Source organism: Eublepharis macularius, chromosome 15 (assembly GCF_028583425.1).
Source record: "Eublepharis macularius isolate TG4126 chromosome 15, MPM_Emac_v1.0, whole genome shotgun sequence".
Classification (NCBI taxonomy): Eukaryota; Metazoa; Chordata; class Lepidosauria; order Squamata; family Eublepharidae; genus Eublepharis; species Eublepharis macularius.
Window position 1 is genome coordinate 39,724,644 of NC_072804.1, and position 21,605 is coordinate 39,746,248.

The 21,605-nt window shown below is 47.9% G+C and overlaps 1 protein-coding gene across 2 annotated transcripts; it reads right to left on the bottom strand.

The window, feature by feature from the left end:
- Nucleotides 1-626: 626 nt before the first annotated feature.
- On the bottom strand, nt 627-20,961 carry INPP5B (inositol polyphosphate-5-phosphatase B). Of its 2 annotated transcripts, none has more exons than XM_054999295.1 (22): nt 20,484-20,961; nt 17,897-18,259; nt 16,691-16,788; nt 16,366-16,395; nt 15,842-15,955; nt 15,306-15,396; nt 13,959-14,096; nt 13,597-13,698; nt 12,890-13,004; nt 12,112-12,228; nt 11,004-11,191; nt 10,193-10,304; nt 8,660-8,769; nt 7,253-7,388; nt 6,698-6,808; nt 6,035-6,197; nt 4,653-4,888; nt 4,385-4,495; nt 3,541-3,625; nt 1,846-1,979; nt 1,610-1,721; nt 627-1,033 (listed from the first exon to the last, which is right to left on the bottom strand). In XM_054999295.1, the coding sequence occupies exons 2-22, from the start codon at nt 17,941-17,943 to the stop codon at nt 888-890; spliced, it is 2,496 nt and encodes an 831-aa protein (XP_054855270.1). In that variant the 5' UTR covers nt 17,944-18,259; nt 20,484-20,961; the 3' UTR covers nt 627-887. The 2 variants fall into 2 exon arrangements, with proteins under 2 accessions (XP_054855270.1, XP_054855269.1); XM_054999294.1 differs by having other exon boundaries at nt 20,153-20,961.
- Nucleotides 20,962-21,605: the final 644 nt, after the last annotated feature.

The following is a 21,605-nucleotide window of genomic DNA, read 5'->3' on the forward strand; positions in this document are numbered from 1 at the left end:
TCTCGACCAGGGCTGGGGCTTTTTCAGTCCTGGCCCCAACCTGGTGGAACTCTCTGTTGGAGGACACCCGGGCCCGCCAAGACTTTATGTCTTACGCCTGTAAATGTGTGACATCCCCATGTGTATAAGTGAAATTGTTCTAAAAATGTTTCTGCCTTGAGGAAGGTATCTGTAACCAAAGTTAACAGTTTTAATGCACAGTTTTCAACATTTGGAATTTGATTCAAAATGTTGTAATTTAATATATTTCTAGCTTATTTAATATTGACCTTTATATCTTCACATACAAGGTTTTTCTTTTTCTTTCAACCTCTTTGGTGACCTTGTTTTTTTCTGGGCTGAAATACCTCTCACCCTCTTTTTTTTTATCTTCAAGGCTTGCCAGTCAAGGAAGGTGGGTAGATGAGCAACAGGAAAACAAACAGCAAGAGAGATGCCCTCTCAGTTTCCCAAGCAGCCTTGTGGCTCTAGAGCTGGGGTGGGGGAAGCACCTTGTGTCTGGCAGAGTGGGGCAGACACAGGTAACTTCCTCAATTCAACCTGCAGCTAAAGGGTATATGAGTGAGTGGCCCAGAGCAGAAGGAGAAAATGCCTCATTGACTCTGGGGCTGACAGAAAGAAGAGCATGAAGTTAATAAAGTGTATTCTTTACAAAATATAGCTTTAATGTAATTATAAAATTTTCTGTTTTAACATTACAGGCAGTTAAGCGAGGAGGCGGTGATACAGAGACAAGACTGTTTTATCACAATGCTTGGGATGACTCAAGAGGTACATTGCACCATTAGTATTTCATCACGCCGGACCTGTATCCCGGAATACATGTTGCATTTGCATTAAAATGTATTAGTGTCATATAAAATCTAATACTTGGATTGCATCAAATGTTATCTTTGCAGTAATCTATAACCCGGCACGTCCCCTTGCTGGCAGAGGAACTGCAGGATGAATTGCTGTGCCTTCTGCTTTTCCGCTGTGCCTGGCTTGGTGTGGCCAGAAGGAGGGCGCACCAACAAGCCGCCAAATATAGTAGCTGCACAGGAAAACCAAGAACACCTGTTAATACTTTAACCAAAAAAGGGGCATCATCTAATTCCTAAGAGAGACTCTCCCTCCTTCCCATCCACTGTATTCAAGCAAACACCTAGAGAAGTTGGGGTATAGTATCCCAGTTACTTAAAATGCTCTAGAGTTTACTTATTTGCATTATTTATAGTCCTCCTTTCTCGCTGAGACTGAAGGTGAATTATACAGTGTACTTCAATACGATCAATATGAAGATTATGGCGCACCACTTTGTTGCTTAATCCACACTATCAGCAAGTTATTTACGGAGTGCAATGAGCTGCGACAGACTAGCTGTGACATATGCCAAAGTTTTAAAAGCAAATGCTCTTTTGCAGCGTTTTGCAGGGTAGTTGTGCAAATAAAATGGAGAGAACCATGCATACCACCCTGAGGCTCCCTGGAGGAAGCGTGGGATACAAATCTAAGACATACAGAAACTTATCTGAGTTCTTCCTATCATTCCACCCACTCACCTTGGCCGCTAAAACTGGTTAAGACCATGGGCAAAGAAGGGTGGCTTCCTTTGTTTAGTTCTGCTTACCAAGAATATTCACATCCAAATGGTTCTTCCCAGAGTATTTCAGCAGCTCCCGCAGGAATGCTACCAGGTAACGGAAAACGTTTTGATGGCACTTGGGCAGCATAGCAACAACCTGGGGGAGATTGGGGGTACTTTATTGTTGCAGATCAGTTGCCGGAAGCAACACTCACAAAAGCCGCAGACGGTGGTTTGTGTCTTGCTGCTCCGTCCTTTCCTCTCCCAACAGCTGCCCTTACCTGACTGCTCATCTCATAGCTGTTGGCACATTCCAGGCAGCTTTTGTACAACTTGTAGCAGATGACTGGTTCAGGAAGACTCTCTAAGAAGAGCAGCAGTGCTTCAGCCACAGCGTGGTTGCTGCCGACTGGCACTGGGAAGGGAAGTTAAAGAAGCAGTCGCTAAAATGGGACTCCCAGCCCCAGCAGTCACCAATGCTAAACCCACAGAAGTCCACAGCAGAAGGGCCCAGGGAAGGACATCATGCCAAGTGAAGATGTTTCTTACTCTCAAACATACCTTAGACCTTCGTCCACTGTAGAGTGTGTAAAAATAGTAATAAACCCTGACTGGTAATAAGAAACTTTGAGAGAGAGAGAAAGTTTGCCTGATAGGTCATGAAGCTGCCTCTGCACTAATCAGAACATACAGGTGTCCCCCCGCTCCCCACTGAAAATTTAGAGGAACATTTTTGGGGGTGGGGGGGGGAAATCTAAATATTAATCTGTTTTGGAATCACTGAAATACTTTTCAAGACAAGTTTCTTCTCAAAATACTTTGTGGAGTGTGAAGATTTTCATGTGGAACAATCTACAGACTGCACCATATCCTGTGTATATACTACAGACACAAACTACATTTGCAAAGATCTATTCATTGTTTAAATGTGACTAATTTTGTCCATAAGTCAGTATTTGGATAGTCCATAATACTGGGATGGATTCTACCCCTATCCTATCACTCCACTGGATTTTTGTTTATTTATACCCACCTTTCCTTTTGGCTGAACTTCCCAGTTGGGAAAAACCAAGATGTGTGAGTCCTTGAGTAACATAAAGTACAGCAGTTCACAGAGCTCTCTCCCCTACTGGGTCTGTTTACACTTTTGTATAAACATATCTACAGCATATTTACAAAGTTATGAGTGATGCATTTAATATTCTTGACTGAGTACAGTAAGATTTGATAAGAAAATAAATTTTGCATATATTTAAATGTCAATTTTTTTTCACAGCTTCAAAAATTCTTGAAGATGTACTTTTCTAAAAGATTGGTAGGGACAATAGTCTGTTATGCTCAGAGATGGCTGGGATGGGAGCGGGGGGAATTGAATGGAGAGGTTGGAGAGGTTTAGATCTCCCTATGTGTTTGCCTTGAACCCCCTACAATATTTATGCATTTGCAAATAAAGAGATAGTTTCAGGTGGATAGTTGTGTTGGTCTGCAGTAGAAGAGCAAGATCTGAGTCCAGTAGCATTTAAAGACCTGTTTCAGCCAGGTTGTGTAGTGGTTAGCGTTGGACTACAATCTAGGAAACCCCGGTTTGAATCCCCACTCTGCCATGAAAGCTTGTTTGCAGACCTTGAGCCAGTTATATACACTCAGCCTAACCTAATTTGCAGAGTTGTTGTTCAGATAAAATGGAGATTTGAGGGGGACTTTGGGCCTCGATTGGGGAGAAAAGTTGGGTCTAAGTGAAGGAAAGTAATGAACAAATTAGTAATTTCCAAGGTATTAGTTTAGACTCCCCAAAGTTTATACACTGGAAATCTTGTTGGTCTTGATATGTTTTACAAAATTATATTCCCCTTTCTGCTGCAACAGTAAGGTATCCATGAAATTTACTGCATGTTAAAATATAAAAACAGTACAAACCATATTCCACACTAGAGGAGCAGAACAGACCTTTCAAAGACACTTCCTTCAAAGGATACCAAGCACGTCCAGCGTCTCTGTGTCCAGCCAGTCACGGATCTGGTCAAACTCTGGCCTCAGGCCTGGCTGCTGGAAAAGATCTTCCTGCAAAGAAGGATGTATGAACAGCAACATCGTAGGGAGGGATGAGCAAAAAAACCACCTGTCCCATTTCTCCATTCCTGTTCAAGGGATATTTCCTGCATTTACAACCAGATGTATTCACCCCTTCGCATGCTCCCCTGTGCATAACATATCCAATCAACTAGGCCACCCTTACACAAGAGGATTCCAGTTACAGAGCTAGCAAAAAACACCAATACAAGAAGAAGGTCAGAATCCTGGCACGTAATGTAATCACATCACACTCTGGAAGTGTCCTCCAGCACACCCGAACAGATTCTGAACCTTGCTATTGGTGATGGGTAGCTGTGTCGGTCCGCAGTAGAACATCAGGGTTTGAGTCCAATGGCACCTTAGAGACCAACCAGATTTTCAGACTTTCTGAAGAAGAGCTCTGGCTCTCAAAAGCTTACACTCTGAAAATCATGTTGGTCTCTAAGGTGCCACTGGACTCAAACCCTGCTGTTGCTATTGGAGCTAACTATTACTCCTGTTAAAAAAAAGGGCACCCTCCTAGAGCACACAGGAAATTCAGAACCAGAGCAAGATACAAGCCCTTAAAGACCAACAAGATTTCCAGGGTATATGCTTTCAAGAGCCAAGCTCTCTGACTCTTAAAAGCTTATAACCTGGAAATCTCATTGGTTTTGCAGGGACTACTAGGCTTGTATCTTGCTCTTCTACTATAGACTAGTATGCCTACCCACCTGAAACTCCCTTCAACCCCAGAGGTATCCTTACCTGTTGGCAAGCATTGCGATACAGGTGGTTCACCATCATCCACAACTCCTTGGGGATGTCCAAGGGCTTCTCTTCCAGAAAAGCATCCTCTGTCGACAACGGCATCAAGGTCTAAAAGGGAGTACTTCCTTTAAATGGGCATACACCATGCAATGCAGCATCTGGGATGGATGGATACTCTTCATCTTGGATAACACCCCAAAAGTGCTGCCACTTCGGGGGTAGGGGGGCGGGGAGCGCAGTCAACTAATCAACAGTAGGAACTCACCAACTCCCTAACTGCCTTGGGCAACGTCTCTCGGATGGGCTCCTTCATGTAGCAGAGTGCCTGGATGGGGCACCCAAAACAGCTGGGCAAGTAGTTCCCTGACACAGACAGGAAATAATCCTTGCCTCTATCCAGGTGCAGCACTAAGATGTCCTCCAGCTTGCCTTCTCCAGAATTCAAGGCTGTCGCTGTTGATTTATTTACAAGTAGTTCTAATTCCATCATCAACTCCGAACCTTCAGGGAGAAGAAAGATGCACCTTATTTCATTTAGAGTCTGGAGGAGAGCAGAGATTAATTACCACTATTTGGTTTGTTTTCCAGTTTGGCTTGGATTGCTCATGTAGTTTAAATGATTGTACAACGGCATTTTGAACACTTTTCTGTTGAATCACAGTTTATAATATTTTGAAGAGACGATGAAAACTGAGATTCTTGAAAGCTTACGCTACAGTAAAGTTGGTTAGTCTTAAAGGTGCTACTGGACTCTTTTCGATTTTGCTACTACAGACTAACACAGCTAACTCCTCTGGATCTAATATTTTAAAATAAGTATTTAAAATAGGACATAAAATTTAACTCCTTAAAATACTTGTAAACAAATGTTTGCTGACATGAAAACCTGGGAAAAAATGGCATTTGTTCTTATGTTTTCTTAGAAAAGTGTGAGAAACAGGATGGGATTCCATAAAACTCCACCATGGGATTCCATAAAACTATCTGAAAGATCCAGATAGAAGATGAGCAACTGCTTTTTGTGATCTTCCAGAAGAAACAAATGGAGTCTATCCTAAGACCTCCCCTCTGCCCCTGCCGATCCCACTGAAAAAGACACCAACATGTTAAAATCAATGGTATCAAAGACCTCAGAAATCCAGCAGTGCAGTGATTAAGAGGGTTGGACTAGAATTTGGGGGCCTCAAGTCTGAAGCTGTACTCTGCCACTGAAGCTTGCTTGGTAGCCTTGGGCCAGTCACACATACTCAACCGGGTTGTTGTAAGGATAAAATGGAGAAGGGGAGATTGTCATGAGTCACTCTTAGTCCTTGCTAGGGAGAAAAGCGGAGTGGAAATGAAGTAAGTAAATAAATAAAAGGTCTAATCAGATCAGATGAATCCAACTTTCCCAACTGATTCTAAAGCAAAGATCATGGACCAGTACTACACAAATGGCGAAGGGCCATGGTTCAGTGGAAGAACATCTATTTGGCATGTTCTGGGGATGAATAATGAATGCAAAGGGAATGGGGTGATCTCCCCAAAGTCTGGAGCTGCTGCATCCTTGTCCTGTAGGCAGATGTGGCTACACAGGTCACAATCTGGAGCAGTGTGCACACACACACACAGAGGCACACAGATATACATGCATGACAGCCAAGTCACCTGGCAACAGGAAGCCCTTGCTTGGTTTGGCGATCAGCCACGGCTTGCAGTAGGTGTCCTCATCGGGCTTGTTAATAAACTCAAACTGGCAGGGGACTGGGCCATTGCAGATGGTGAAGGTCTCCACCCGACGTTGCAGGTACTTCACATCCTTGAAAAGGAACTGAAGGGTGGAGAGGGGCAACACACAGCAAGAACCATCAATCTTTGCCTAGAGCTCTCGGTGGCTCCCATTTTGTCCTCTTGCTTAGCCACTGAGCTACCAAGCAGGAAGGTCTCAAACATTCCAAAAGACCAAACGCCTGGTCCGGAGCCTCAGTCCCCACCACCACTGCTCTGCACTGATGTCCAGCTTGGAGCATCAGTTGAGAGACCTCTTGCCTTGATTCCTCCATAGAAGGAAATGGACCACCCCACCCCGGAAGTGGCTAAGCAGAGGGCCAAGCTGCAAATGATGAATGACACTTGAACGGCAAGTGCATTTCTCCCTGTTCACTTGCCCTCCACTTGGGCTCTACTCGATCCACTTGCAGTTCAAGTGTCATTCGTCACTTGTAGCTTGGCCCAGAGTCTCACATTTCTCTCTCTGGGTTTTTAATATGGGCAAAATCTTAAGAAAAGGAACTTGGAGGGTATCATACTGCCCAGGGCAGCCCATCCTACCTCTCTCTTGGACAGAGTCACGGACGGGATGCTGGCATTCTCCATCTTATCCAAAGAGCGCACAATTTCCTCGAAGGCTTTGCGATAGCGCTTCTCGTCCATCACCTTTATCTGGAAAGGGTGTGTGGCCTCATCAGTGGACCTTTACCCTGCTGGGCTGTAAAGAAGACTGAAAACCACCCATTCCCCAGCCTGAGGAGTAACATGTTAAATAAATCAACTGAAATACAAATCAGTCCTCGTTTAAGTTTTTCTCCTGACAGAATTCTGGTTACATAAGAGGCTGCCCACAGGAGTTGACCTCTCCTGGCCCAAGACAGTGGAAATGCAACTGGCAGTAAAGAACATTACCACAGGATGAGCCCAGCCTTTTAGGCCCTGGCCCTGATGCACACATGTAGAAAGGAAAGCCCCACACTGGGGGAGGACACTTCCTTGTGCATCCACAGCTAGCCCCCTTCAGAGTGAGAAGCAGGAAGGGAAGAATCAGCATGCCCCCCTCCAAGGCTCCACTTCCCACACCCCATTCTGCCTCGACACAGGAGAGGTGCCCACCCCAACATCAAAGAGGGCGCTGACAGGCTTGTGGTCACTATTCTTCAGGGCCGTGTGGCTTTGGTAGCTCAGCTGAGAGACTGTCTTCCCTCTCCAGAGGATCCTGTCACACCAGGCTGGGGCATGGCACTTCTCACTGTAAGGGAAATGGAAAATGGATGGCCTCCTGCCATAAGAAGGCGTGTTGCAGCCCCTCCCCCAAAGAAGCCTCTCTTCTCTTTTGCGGTTTAATCCACACTTCCTGTCACTGGTCTGTAGGGGGAAACTGCAGAGATACTGAGGGCCAAGCTAGAAGTGACAAATTACACTTGAAGGGCAAGTGAACAGACTCACATGTACGCCTCCGTGTTCACCTGCGCTCCACTTGCATTCCACTTGATCTTGTGATTGAGTGGAGTGCAAGTGGAGCGCAAGTGAACAGGGAGGAATACATGTGAGTCTGTTCACTTGCCGTTCAAGTGTAACTCGTCACTTCTAGCTTGGCCCTGAAAAGCATCCAAAACCTGAGATACCCCAGGCCCTGGTTATCGGTGAGGTGGTAACTCTGCCCCACTGTGGGAGGGTGCTCTCATTCTCCCCTCCCCCCTATATATATATATATAAGTACATGTGATGCTGCTTTATATTGAATCAGACCATCCATCTATCAAGGTCACTATTATCTACTGATGCTTGACATCAAGGGAGCTTTGGCTCTCAAAATCTTATCCCCTGAAAATCCTATTGGTTTTTAAGATGCTACCTGACTCAAATCTTGCTTTTCTACTGCAGACCAACACAGCTACCCACCTGAAACTATCTTCATAGAGGAGTAATAAAGAGCCCTGCAGGTCTGAGACTACATCACGCTCCCCCCTCCCACCCCCGTGTCTTTAGAACTAACGTGACACCAGCTGACCCTTACTGACGCAGGACTTTGCACTAACACAACAGCCAGAAAGAATATCAGGGACAGGCAAAGATTTGCCCACTTGGGATTTTTACAGGCCTTCTTCCTCCACACTTTGGGCGACTGCATCTTCTAAGAGCTTCAACTCCAACAAGGCAACTGAGGTGGGGAGTACAAGGCACTCCAAGCAAGTCAACAATGTCTGTGAAGAACTACCAGGCTTCTATTCTGAACCTCTTCCTCCCATGTCCTCCACTCAAACTTCCACACACCCCAAGCATGTCATGTTGCCCCCTATAATGGGGGGAGGGAACTGCACACTGGCAGAACACACACACACCCTTATCAGCAAAAAGGGAGAGGCATTTATGTGAGCTTTTCCTATGCAAACACTGCAGTGACTCAGTGCTTTGACCATCTTATGGCTGTTCTCATGTTTTGCCTTTTGGCTGGAGGAAAAGGCAACTCTGAAAGAGCAGAGCAAGCAAGATACTGCACTGCACCCTAGTTCAGCCTACCTGTCATCCCAGTCGTCAGAGCCAGGGATGTATTTGTAGGTGGGTTGGAAGGAAATCTCTCCCTCCCTGAAGTCTTGAAATATCACCTTGGCATCCATCTGAATCTTCAGCTAGGAGGAGGAAAGGACAAAATGTTGAGGACCAGAAGCACCAGATAGAGCTCAGACCTGCCTTCCCCTTTTGCTCCTGAGGAGAAATGCCAGCAGGCCAAAACCAGCTCCAGGCAAAGGTAGATGCACTGCCTCTTCCTTTACTAGCCTTGGTTAGGAGGCAAGAATTCAAACACAGGTTCCCAAGAAATGTATTTCCTCCCAATTGGAATTCTTTATTGTCCCAGGTCTGCTGTCTCCAGGATTTACTAATAGCAGCGGGTAGTGCATTGAAGTTCAAAAAGTCACATTCAGTCTAGAACCTTGATTTTTTTTAAAAGTATCTATGAAACTTTAAAAAATATATGGAAATTTCAATAGATGACCTTTTAAGGAATTTGTACCCAATTCCACATCAACTCAAGCAGCTCTTCAGCTATCCACCACTTACATTTATATCCTCTAGGGAGCTCAAGGCAACATACATAACGCCCCCCCTCCATCCTCACAACAACCCTTTAAGGTTGGTTAGATGATGAGTGACTCATCTAGTGAGTTTTCACGGTTGAACAGCAACTTGAACCTAGGTTTCCCTAACTCAGACGACTGAAGCTATGGGCACTGCCTAAATCTTGAGCAGGGTTAGTGGGCACCATGACAACATGGTTGCTAGGGGATAGGACCAGTCTTAGATTGTCAAAAGGTTCCAAGTGAAGTGCTACTCTGCAATGGAGGCAGCTGTTTCTAAACAGGTGCTCCCTGCAGACTCTTAGGCTCTTCTGAAGCCCTTCCTGCACGAGGATTGGCTCTTGACTTTGGGAAGGAGGTACTGCACAGTCCAGTTTCTAAAGGGAAGCTCCAGGAAGCAGTTCCTAACCCCAGGGACAAAGGGGCCCAGTGTGGCCAAGCTGACAGCATGTGGCTGCAGTCTGCCTATCTGGGGTGAGCTCAGCACATTGCTTGGCAATTATTTGGTTGCAAGTGACCCAAAGCTCTCTGTTTCTGATCCTTTAGTATTTATCCCCAAGACTCAAGAAGCACATCAGTGGTTCCAGCATGGTAGGAAAGGAAGAAGGGCCGTGGCTCAGTAGTAGAGAATCTGGTTGGCATGAAGAAGGCCCCATGTTCAACCCCCAGCATCTCTAGTTAAAAGGATCAGGGAGTAGGTGATGCGAAGGACCTCCGCCTGAGAACCTGGAGAGCTGCTGCCAGTCCGAGTAGGCAATATTGACCTTGATGGATCGATGGTCTGATTCAGTATAAGTCAGCTTCATGTGTGTCGCACACTGGAGATTGCTGCTTTAACCACTATACAACTCCAGGCTAAATGAAGAAAAATCCTTGATGCCGCCGAGGCTCTCCAGCCACTTCCCAAGAAGCCTCTTCTGCCCTGCACCCAAAAGGAAAACGCAGCTGCCTGCCCCCAGAAGAGCTCTTTGGGCACCTGGTCACGCCGATAAAGGGCTTGGAAGTCCTGGGCCTGGATCAGCTTCTTCACCCGCTCCGTGTCCTGCTCCTCCAGCTGGTAGTTCAAGTCTCCCAACCACAAGACAATGCTGCAAAAAGAAAGACACTGAAGACCAGAAATGCCTCAAAGACAAAGCACACCACTTGAGTAGGTGGCTGGAAAGTAGAGGAGATAGAGCAGGAGGGGAACCCTCCACATAGACCCTAAAGGCCTTGCTGCTTCCACTGCCATTTCTGCCAGCAGCTATGAGTGGGAAGCACAACTAGGGGCTCAACCAGGCTTTATACTACAGATGAACCCAACAGCCTCTTGCTGGCTAAAAAGTGAAAAGCAGCCAATGGAGGATGCAATCTTCAGAAGAGGGGTGCCTTTGCCACCCCCAAATGGTTTTACTGATAAAACATCTTCTCTCCAAGTTGCTCTTCACTCATGATGTATGTCCCCACGGAGGTGGGAAGGGGGCATTTTAAGGGGAAAACAGCCAGAAGCAGTCTGTTCAGCAGCAACTTCCTTGCTGCACCTCCTTTCCTCATTGCAACCTCTCAAGCTGTTTGTCGTTTAAAACGCACACACAAATAACCTTCCATCAACTATTGGAAGCCTGTTGCCTGCATCTGCCGGGCAGCATCTAGTGTGGCTTTATGTAAGCAGAAGAGGGCAGGAGGGAAGAGTTATGGGAAGCATCAAGAAGTTGTTGGCTCCTACATTCACAAATGCACCTTTTCATTGTCTCCTCACAAGGAACAGCACAGGAGCTTAACAGGGCCCTCCCCCATCGCCAACCTACTCATGCCCATCTATGGTAAGGAGTGGGCGGCTGGGCTCCAGCTGGTGGAACTGCATCCGGGCACAGATGTCTTGGACTTCTTGGTTCCTCCGCTCGTATTCCTCAGCATGGGCTGCCAGGTGGGCATTGACCACGCAGACAGTGGTGTTGTGGAACTGGAACCGGATGCCTACCCCACCCTTGTTGCCCTGGAGAGCAGGATTGAGATGGTGGAGAGAATGAAAAAGAAGGCTGAGTGCTTTTCTTGCACACCGTAATGCAAGAAGGCAGCTGTGCTGAGCTGCTTCCAAACATGTTTTTCCTGTACCTTCATTTTCACTCTGAAGTGCTGTTTTAGGGAGAATCCTCAAAACTTTGCCCTTCCATTCTCCAGGACTCCCTCATCCTTGGTGCACTTTCTCTCACGCTTGGTATACTAGCCCTCTTGTCCAAGCACATCAGCATTTGTCTTAATGGGACGCTGCATGTTTTTCTAAGGTCCCACCCACATCAGAACCATTTTCCACACCTTGCCACCAGAGGTCTTTAAAACACACACTCACAGTAATTGCCATCTCACTATACCGATGGCCAATTTTTTAAAAGGCTCTCAAAAAGCCTCCAGTGGCTTGGTGAGAAAAACTGCAGGGGATATGGCAGCCAGCAAGGAGAAATGTGCAGAAAATTCATATGTGGGCGTTCCTCTGCCAATGTGAATGCCTCTGCTTTCAAGGTGGAAATAAATGCAGAACAGGGAATCCTGGCCATGTGAATGTTGCCTAGAGGAAGGGACTGGGATTCCCAAGTGCTTCAGGAAGAAGCATGGAGGAAACTAGAGAATGCCCAGAGTGCCTTCTACACCGCAGCTGTCCCCTGCAAGAGTCAACTAGATGCCAGCCATCCTAAGGAGCAACGAAATGTATCGTGACAAATGGCTTGTACCCCTCTATGAAGAAAGGCTTGCTCCACTCCAGCAAGGGATGAGGCCAGCCATATGCCTGCCTGAGTCTGGCAGGCCCCACTCTGGGACAGGTGCTGTGCACAGCATTATAGCAAAGCCTTCCTGAGCAGGAACGGTAGACCCTGCCGCCTCCGATCCCTGGCACACACGCTGCCTGGCAGCCCTCACCATTCTGCCCATGATGCCTGTACCGACCGTCTCAGCCTCCACCTCAGAGATGTTCATGGCAAGCTCTGTCCTCACATACAGCAGCAACAGGATTCCAACCAGTCGGACAAGCTTCACCTGTAACATGGTGGGGAGCAGAGAAGGTTTGCTCACTGCAGCTGCCCAAACGAACAGGGTGTGAAGCGGGATCCAGAGGTACACTGGGGCTTATAGGTCTTGACAAGAGCCCTCAGAGCCAGTTCACAGGAACTCTTCTACAAATCCCTGGGCTTCTTTGCCAGATGAGCACACAAAGCTGCCTTATACTGAATCAGACCCCTGGTCCATCAAGGTCAGTACTGTCTACTCAGACTGGCAGCACCTCTCCAGGATCTCAGGCGAAGGTCTCTCTCATCACCTACTGCCTGGTCCTTTTAAATGGAGATACTGGGGCTTGAACCTGGGACCTTTCATGTGGCAGGCACATGCTCTACCACTAAGCCACGGCCCCTCTTGAAAGGCAGGCAGGAAAGGAAGAAGCAGCTGTACATTCCCCTCTGTGTGCTTATGATAGAAATTGCAAGCACACCACTGTGCCTCTGCAAGAAGCCCCGTTCCCCCTTTTCTAATCTCCTTCTGTAGACATCAAAGGGGAAGCTGACTGCCCACACTCTTAAGACCCCTCCCCCGTCTTTGGCCACAAATGACACCTTTCTCTTGCATTCTATATGCAATGAAATGAATAGGCCCAGCTTGACACAGAGCGCTAAGAAGAAACCAAAGCCAAATCCCAGCTCACCTTGGCATATTTGGCTCCTGGGTGAAGGCCCTTTGTGACAGCCTTAAACCATTCCTCTTCTTTGGGCGTGTCATTGAAGAAAAAGGCCTCTTTGCTTAGGTCAAGCTCTTGGAAGCTGCATGCAAGAGAGAAAGCCGTGGGTGTGCAGCCTTGGCACCTGTCCCCCCCTCCCATGACTTCCTCTGTGGAAAATAAACTGGATTATTGTCTGTCTGCCAGGTGAATTACAGACGATTAATGCAATTTGTTTGATCAGAATTTAAGTGAATGAAATGACCTCTGCACCAGGAGGTGCACTTATATGGGGCATAATGGAATTTGACTGGAGTTGAGTAGTCACTCCCATCATGAATTCCTCTATTGCATCCCAGGGGCTTATGGCTGATGCCCTTGGAATGCAATGGCGAAATGGTGCATGTGTCAAAACCTGATGATGTGACTTCCGGCTGAAACTTTCCCCCAAATCCTGGCAGATTCCTCCCTCTCCCAGGAAACTGCCCACTGCATCCATGCTAGGATTCAGCAGGAAGCTTTGGAGGGGAGGGAGCTCCCAGCTTGGGCTGCATGTTGCATACCCGTATTCCACACAATATAACACACAAGCATTGCAATGGAAAGCCTCCATTCTGGATGTGAGATGCTCCCAGTTACTTCAAGTGTGTCTGAGGGCAAATGTCCAGAAAGGAAAGGGGGGAGGGCCTACGTACCCCACACAGTAAACATCGGGAGGCTCTTTATCTTGACTTAGCCAGGGCTGGAGGCTTTCTTGGGGTGATTGGCCATTCACGTTGTATGTCCCAACAAAGAACCTGCCAAGAAACAGACGAGTTTCCCTGAGGCTGCAAGTCTACACAAGCAGCAGAGTTCTGCCAGCACCCACACGGAGCACTGTAGACCCTGACGACGGCCTCTCCTTTCCACATCAGCCTCTGTTATGCCCAAACAGAATTCACCTGCAGAGTAATCCGTCAGTGAGAAGAGAGGAATAATAAGAAAAAGAATACTTCTGATTCAAACAACCTGTTTAAACACAAAGCACTACTGACTAGCCTTACCAAGCTGCTGTTACCTGAAGCTCTGAAGATGTGTGTATGAATCTTCCTTCTGTGTGAGCCAGGACTGGATGAGGGTGTCTCTCAGCCAAGGTGGCCGAGTGGACAGGCCCTGTGCTTGTTCAGATGTGGGCATCTCGCTGGCAGTCTTTGGCCTGGAAAAGTTGGGGAGGCAGAGGAGGAGATTCAGATGCTGAAATGGACAGGGAACAGGGGCCAACAAACCAGGCCTATTCTGGGTCCAAGAACTTGGTTCACCCATAGAGGCAACTGTATTCTTTCTTTCTCTGTCTCTCTCACACACATTTGTGTACCACATTTCAGCGAACACCACTGAAAACAAAGTGTGCAAAGGGGGTTTCTTTCTTGCCTTTGCTTCTACCTGATGAAGAGAAACTGGTTTCCATCTGCTGCTCTCAGGGAAAGCTCCAAGACTGGGCAACTCTTGGCCAGTTCCCCCACTGCAAGTCTGTGGGAACATGAATCTAAGAAATACATCATAAAGCCAGTGCAGTAGAGAACTTCCAGGTAGCACTGAGGGGTTTCTGTTCCATGTCGTCTCCTCTCTGTGATTGCCCAGAGCTAATCCCCACAAGGGATCACACCAGCAGATATCACAACTGCTAGTATGCCCTCACGCACAAACACCCAGTGTACAAATGTACTGTGAAGTCACACACATGCCATCACAGCCCCTCAGAAAGGGTAGAGAAGATCCCACTGCTGTGGACTGAGGTGCCCAATTCACCCAAGATATTCTTCACCTTACCGGGCCCACACAACAAAACAACTAGGCCCCATATTGGTAACTGACTGGCTCCCCACCCCCCTCCCAAGAACGACATGTCAGGGCTGGTTGCAGGTTATGAGGGGGGAGCTGGACAGAGAGTGCTTAGGGGGGCCCCCTGTGCCCTCTACTAGGCTCCCCCTTCTTGCCTTCCTACTCTCCTCTCCCTGCCCGACCTTTTCAGACCACGAGGAGTTCTGCTTCCCCAGCACAGAGAATAGCCCCATGCCGTCTCTGAAGCACAGAGTTCAACCATCTACCTCACCCACTACATGTTTTCTGCAATGTAATGTTTCAGGGGCCTCTTGGTGTATCAGTTTTCTCTGGATTCACGACCTATGTTTGGAGACCCAGAACTCTACCCAGCATCCTCTCTTCCAACATGGCAGCAGCTTCAGGGCACTTTTTGTTCCACACAGCACATCGCTTTGAACAGCAAAGGGAGGCCAGGCCAGAATACAAACTGCCAGCCCTGGAAGCTCAGTCCCCTAATCCTGGAAGTGGGCTGTGGGCAAACCACAACAACCAAAGGTACTCTCCGTATGCACAGAAGCCCTCTCTTCATTGCATCACATACTTCTGATCTCTGTATGTGGAAGCAGTCTTGGCCTCACCACTGGTGCTTTGTTCTGGGTCTACTGCTGTTGCATCTTCACTCCTGGCAACTCCTGAAAGCCAAAGAAATCCCTCAGTGCTGTGCACGTCTGTTACCCAGGAGGTTTCAGAGGGAAGGCTGCTTGGCTTGCTCAGCTCCTGAGAGGAGTGCCGCCCTGCGAGAGCTCTCCAGGAGGGCCAAGGAGAAATATACGTGCATCTGGATACAGAACTCCCTCTTGACAGGCCGGTAAAAGCAGCACGCCCCATCCAGGCTGTGTGCAGAATCCCTCTCGTTGGAAAGGAAGTGCTGGGCAGCCCTCCTTGTCAAGCTCCGCCTCTAGAGTGTGGCTCTAGACAAGTTGTTTGCTTATGCCTTTTCTTTACTCCTGAGCCAGTAACTTTCACTCACTCCCCAACATCCAGGTTTCCACATTGGACAGCAGAGTTTCCAGGCAGAACCTCTCATTAAAGGGGGGGCTTAACATCTCACCCGCTAGAAGCAATGAGGCATTATACCTGGACTGCAGCGCCTCCTGACCTCCTGCAGGAACATCTGGGTCTGTGAGCCGAAGGGCAGCCGCACCAGCAACTCGGCATCGCCAGAGGTGATCTGGACTGTAACATCAGAGCCTGCACATTCGAAGGCACAAGAGGATAGCGGCATGCGTGTTATTATGGTTTGAGCTTGGCAAACGCTCGTCTAGGTTGGCATCCCGACAGTAGCTGCCTGCTATAGACTGAAGTGACCTTCATTGAATACAGCTGTAAATCCAAAACTAAACAGTGTGGCAAGGCTGAGCGATGTCACTTGAGCATGTTACATGCAATACTTTCAGCTATAAACCTGCAACCAGGCCTGAATTATTCAGACAGCACAATCTGCATGTCTTTTGCGTGAAATGAGTATTTTCTTTTCGTGTAGAATATACCTAGAATGTCATTCTCACAGCCAAACCAGCCAGGAAGTAGAGTGAAAGATTTGGGGTGAGGAAGGGACAGCACTGCCCTTCTTAAGAACCATCTTATTAGGAATCACTCACCTAGAATCTGCAGGTCATTCTCTGGGGTGACTGTCAAAAGATGAAGAGAAAAGCAGTTACTAGAGGGCTGCCCTGATCAATTCCCCTCCCTGCGAATGGCAGAAGAATGAGTGACAGCTTCTGCTGACGTTATTGGGCAGAGACGGCACCCGCTCACTACCTCTTAGCTGTTACGTGGCCTGGGATTCCTCTCCTCAGCTGGACGGAGTAATTTCAAAAAAGGACAACTGGGAGTAGAAGAGGCCTCCTCTCAGATACCCTCTGTGATATACAATAGCCACAGGGGAGGAGGCAAAAACTGGAGGAGGAGGAGAGCCACCTCTACCTTCTTCCACTGTAAATCCATCCTGGATTAGTAGAATCCTGTCCAGGCAAACATCCTCTGCGGTGATGGCCATTCTCCGGTGTGTGTAAAGGCATATCCTGCAGGCACAGAGCAAGAAGGCAAACCAGCCACCCCTCAGGATCAGCTACACCACCCTCCCCATGTCCATTAACAGCAATTTCAATGCAGAATGTGAAAAGGGCAAATTCTACCCTAGGGATTACACACCAAATGGCGGGTATAATGGCCCTCAGAGACCTATGGCATGGCCATTCATGGAATACTGTGTACAGCGCTGGTTGCACTACCTCAAAAAGACTATCAACGTGTATGGAAAAGGGAAGCCAGCATTATCAGGGAGTTGAAGCACCTTCCCTGTACAGAAAGGCAGAAGAGTTTGAGGATTTGCAGTTTGGAAAAAGAGACGACCGGGGAGGGGGAATGATATTTTATGAAAAATTATGTAAGGTGGATGAACTTTCCTCTTCCTGTTTAGTAACTAGTAACTAACTAGTAACTAGTAACTAGAATGTTTCAGGTGGGTAGCCATGTTGGTCTGTCAGCACCTTAAAGATCAACAAGCTTTCTAAGGTATCAGCTTTCAAGGGAAGGGAAGGCAGCACAGTATAACTCGATCTCATCTGATCTCAGAAGCTAAGCAGGGTCAGTACTTCGATGGGCAACCATCAAGGAAGACTCAGCAGAGGAAGAGACTGGTGAACCACCTCTTGCCTCATAAGCCCCTTGCTGGGGTCAATATAAGTCGATTGTGACTTGATGGCACATACACACACAAAAGCTTTCAAGAGTCAAAGCTCCCTTGACCAGATAACTGGACTCGAATCTTGCCCTTTCATACTGCTACAATTTGGTTCTTCCACTTTAATTGATGTGCTGCTCCATGATTAGTGGCTTGCTAAGGTCTGTGGTGCAATTGCTATTGTCTCTGCACCTGGGATGAGGGTATCCTCCCACCAAATTTCTCCACTATTGAACGAGTATAGCATACTGACTAGCGACACTGATGCTGAGTCAGCAGCAGGACCTTAGGATGGGGCTGCTCGCCTTGTGGCTCCTTTGGTGAAACAAGATGCAGGTATGAAGAGGAGAATATTGGCATAGGAAGCATCCTCCTCCTCCTCCTGCACTCCCCCATGTGGTCCTTGTTCCCATGTGTTACTGAAACGGTACCACCTAGGCACGCACATGGACTTCCCATGGCTCTCAACGAGGCTCAACAGTCGGCTCTCCATGCCCTCCTCAGCAGCTAGGATTCCTTGCACAGTGTGCAACTGATGGTCAAGGAAGTGTCAATAAAATTACTGACTCTCCTAGGGCAGGAGCTGGCAACCTCCCAAAGGGTCCCAGGAGCATGCACATGCAACACACATACATTAGTTTTAGCCTCTTGCAGTTTCCTCATAATAAGCAGCCAGCATGCTCGCATGAGAGGAGCCCAGCAAAGCAGAGCACCCATCTGCATTCATGTTCTCTCCCTTATTGAAGGATATAGCCAGGCAAGTTTCTCCAGCTGACAGCGTCTCCTGGATGGCAAAAGACTGGTCCATTCTGCAGGTTGGGGAAAAAAACAGATGGGGTTGAGGACATGGAAACCCCAACAGGAGTCTTTATTCTTAACTGGGCATGGTGGGCACCAAAGTCACACAACTTTTGACAGATTGTAAGGTAGAAGGGGGCATCACCTGTGGTATGCTTTTTTTTTTTTGGAAACCTTGACTGTTGATTTTTCTGTATGATATGAACATGTGAAGCTGCCTTATCTGACTCTTGGTCCATCAAGGTCAATATTGTCTACTCAGACAGGCAGTGGCTCTCCAGGGTCGCAGGCAGAGGTCTTGCACATCACCTACCTGATCCTTTTAATTGGAGATGCCATGGATTGAACTTGGGACCTTCTGCAGGCCAAGGAGATGCTCTACCACTGAGCCACGGGCCCCTCCCCAAATAATAATGCACCTATTTGGGTGTCCAAGATTGGGGAGCAGGCAACCACCCCAAGGAGCCACTGAAGCTGGTTCAGACACAGGGCACAAGATTATTCACTCCCTTGTGAGGATTTCCTCCCCATGCCCACTGCTGACAGGAGCTTGTAGGAATAACTACCAACTACAGAGGGAACAGGAAGTTTTCAGTTTTCCAGGAGAGATCGAGGATCCACAAGTGAAACATTCTAGAGAGGGAGATGTGATGGCTACAGCCCAAACAAGAAGTCTCGTAGCACTTTAAAGACTGTTGGTCTGCACATGCTGTGACTGTGTCTGGTCAGCACCCCCAGTTACTTACAAGACACAACTGACTTAAGAAACTATAGTCCATTGACCATCTCCTGGAAAACACCATCTTAGCAGCCGTAGATGTTGAGTCTCTATATACTAACATCCCCCACATACACACAGCAAACAGATACTAAGTTCTATAAACAGTGGTATAGTATACTGCCCCTTTCCCTTTTTAAGCACCTTCCTGAACCATTCCTTATAATATAGCCCGATTATATTTATAGGAGGAAAAGCAGCATGGTATAGCCCGATCTTGTCAGATCTCGGAAGCTAAACAAGGTCAGTACTTGGACGGGAGACCACCAAGGAAGACTGCAGAGGAAAGCAATGGCAAACAACCTCTGCTTCTCACTTGCCTTGAAAGCCCCAGCGGGCGTCTCCATAAGTCAGTTGTGACTTGACAGCACCTTGCGCTCACTTTATCTTTGTAGAAATGCCCTCCTGCTCAATTCTGTTTTACTCCATTTGCAGAATGACAGAAACGTGGGAGCCTTCCTGGCCTCCTCAGGCAAGCCATTCCACAATGTGGGGGCCACAACAGAGAATGCACATGGGCGGTTGTTAATCTGTTGCTTATCGGCAGGGTGGCAGCTGCAGAAGGTCCTGCTCAGAGGAGCAAAGCTGTTGTGGAGGAGCATAGATAAGAGTGGTGGTCCTGCCATGTCAGGCTTAGTATGTGATGAGCACTGGGCAAGTACCTTGTTCTGCAACTGATGGGCAGCCAATGGCGTGACAGCAGAATGGGTGTAATATGCATGCTCTGTCTTGCTCCTGTTGAATTCTGTAGTAACTAGTGTATCTGAGTTGTGTCTTCAGGGCTGCATTGTAAGGAAGTGGTCTTAAACAGATGCATAAATTAAAGAGATAGGGACTACAGATTTTACTACTATTTATTGTCTGTTGCTGCTAGCATGATCCTACAGGATAATTTCTATGTTGTTTAATATGTCAGTCTTAGCACTTATACTTTGTTTTAGCATTTCTTCAACTCTGTATCTTATTCTTGCTAGTTTAAATCTTTGCAAATTGCATCGATCTACCGTTACGCCGTTTATTGAAATATCTTTGGAATCGCCTGTACGGACTCACACTGCGCAATCCTCCAGTGAAAAGGGCAGACTATAAATAACGTATAAAAATAAAATAAATAAATGCTCTCAACCTAGATTCGGTTGGGGGGGGCGCTCGTTCTCACGCCTGTTCGGTGGTCCAATCTTCCCTCCTTTCTCGCGACGAGGAATCAGCTGTTCTGGCCTCTGGCAGGCAGGGGAGTTTCAGAAGGGCGTCGCCACGTCTGGTTGCGGGATCGCCCCGTCCTTCCTCCCCCGTTCCCCAGCTGGCTCCCTTGCTATAACTTTGCGGCCACGGCGCGCCCCCCTAGACGAATGAGCGCCCTTTACCACCTCCGAGGCCCAGCCGCCGAAGCCGCCCTGCAGCACCGAGGCTTCAGACGTGCATCCTATGCGTGCAGAGATTGTGCTGTGTTCCGTTACCTGCCGCCCCTTCCTCCGCCCAGGCTCTACTCCTGCGCTCCACATCGGCAGTCCAGAGGCGGCCCCTCCTGCCTGGAGGCAGTGGCCTTCGCGTAACCCTTGATCAGCCGGCAGCAAAGACCGGTTCGCTTAGGTTTCCAACCTCCAGGGGGTAGCTGGAGTTCTCCCGGCGTTGCAACTGAGCCCCCGGCCACAGAGATCAGCTCCCCTGGAGGAAACAGCTGCTCTGGAGGGCGATCTCCATGGCGTTAGACCCCTCCGAGCTGTTTCTCCGCTCCAAAGCCTGCCCTCTCCAGGGTTCACGCCCCAAATCTTCAGTTTTCCATCTGGGAGCTGGCAACCCGGCTGTGGGCTGGCTGGACCGTCCAGGCCCGGAGACACTCCCCCTCCCGCTCCAAGGGCTTGGTACCAAGGGTGGTTCGGCTCTGGAGGAGTGGAGTTTCCCAGCCGCTTCCATCCCAAGAATGACTATTAGCCCCAGGCTGTGGATCGGGGGACTGAATGTCTCCCTCCCTACTCGGGTAGTTCTGCGGTTGTTGAGCTTTCCTTCTTTAGGTCTCTCATCAAATTCTTAAGGACTTGGAATAAAACTAATCCTCTTCTCTTTCCCCTTCCTGTTACTGGCTCTTAATTTTTTTACAAATTTGCATTCCCGGCCTGTTATTTCATCACTGGTCACTAGTGGAACCGAAACTTTTAAATCAACAAACAAAAATTCAATAGTCTACAGCCATTTCTTCCTCCCTCTCCATCTCCTCCAGTAGTGCTGGCTCTAATTAACTCTTTACTGACCTCATTTCCTCTTTGCAATCTTAGCTGTTCTAAAATAAAGACGGGAAAGTCTACATAGCAGGATACTTCAAAACAGCAGCGCAGTCAGGAAATGACATCACCAACCCTGCCATTTCTGCCAGGGCTATTGGTAGCATTTTCCAGGTTTACACTGGACAAACTAGCAGTACAGTTCTATTCCAAGTCAGAAATATTGCCCCAAACTAGCCTGGGGGAAAAAAGATGGGAGGACAACACAGAAACCAGCAGACAAGCTTAGCAGCAACAGCCAGCCCAGGGGTAGGGCTTGGATAAGACATTGCCACTGTTCCCCTATTTGCAGGGGCTTCT

Excerpts from the sequence above, each read along its gene's own strand:
- INPP5B (XM_054999295.1), bottom strand. The coding sequence starts at position 17,943 with ATGGAGAGCCGACTGTTGAGCCTCGTTGAGAGCCATGGGAAGTCCAT. Across the intron at positions 15,956-16,365 it reads GAATGACCTGCAGATTCTAG|GCTCTGATGTTACAGTCCAG; the intron begins GTGAGTGATTCC and ends TCGAATGTGCAG. Across the intron at positions 6,809-7,252 it reads GCGCCCTCTTTGATGTTGGG|ATAAAGGTGATGGACGAGAA; the intron begins GTGGGCACCTCT and ends CACCCTTTCCAG.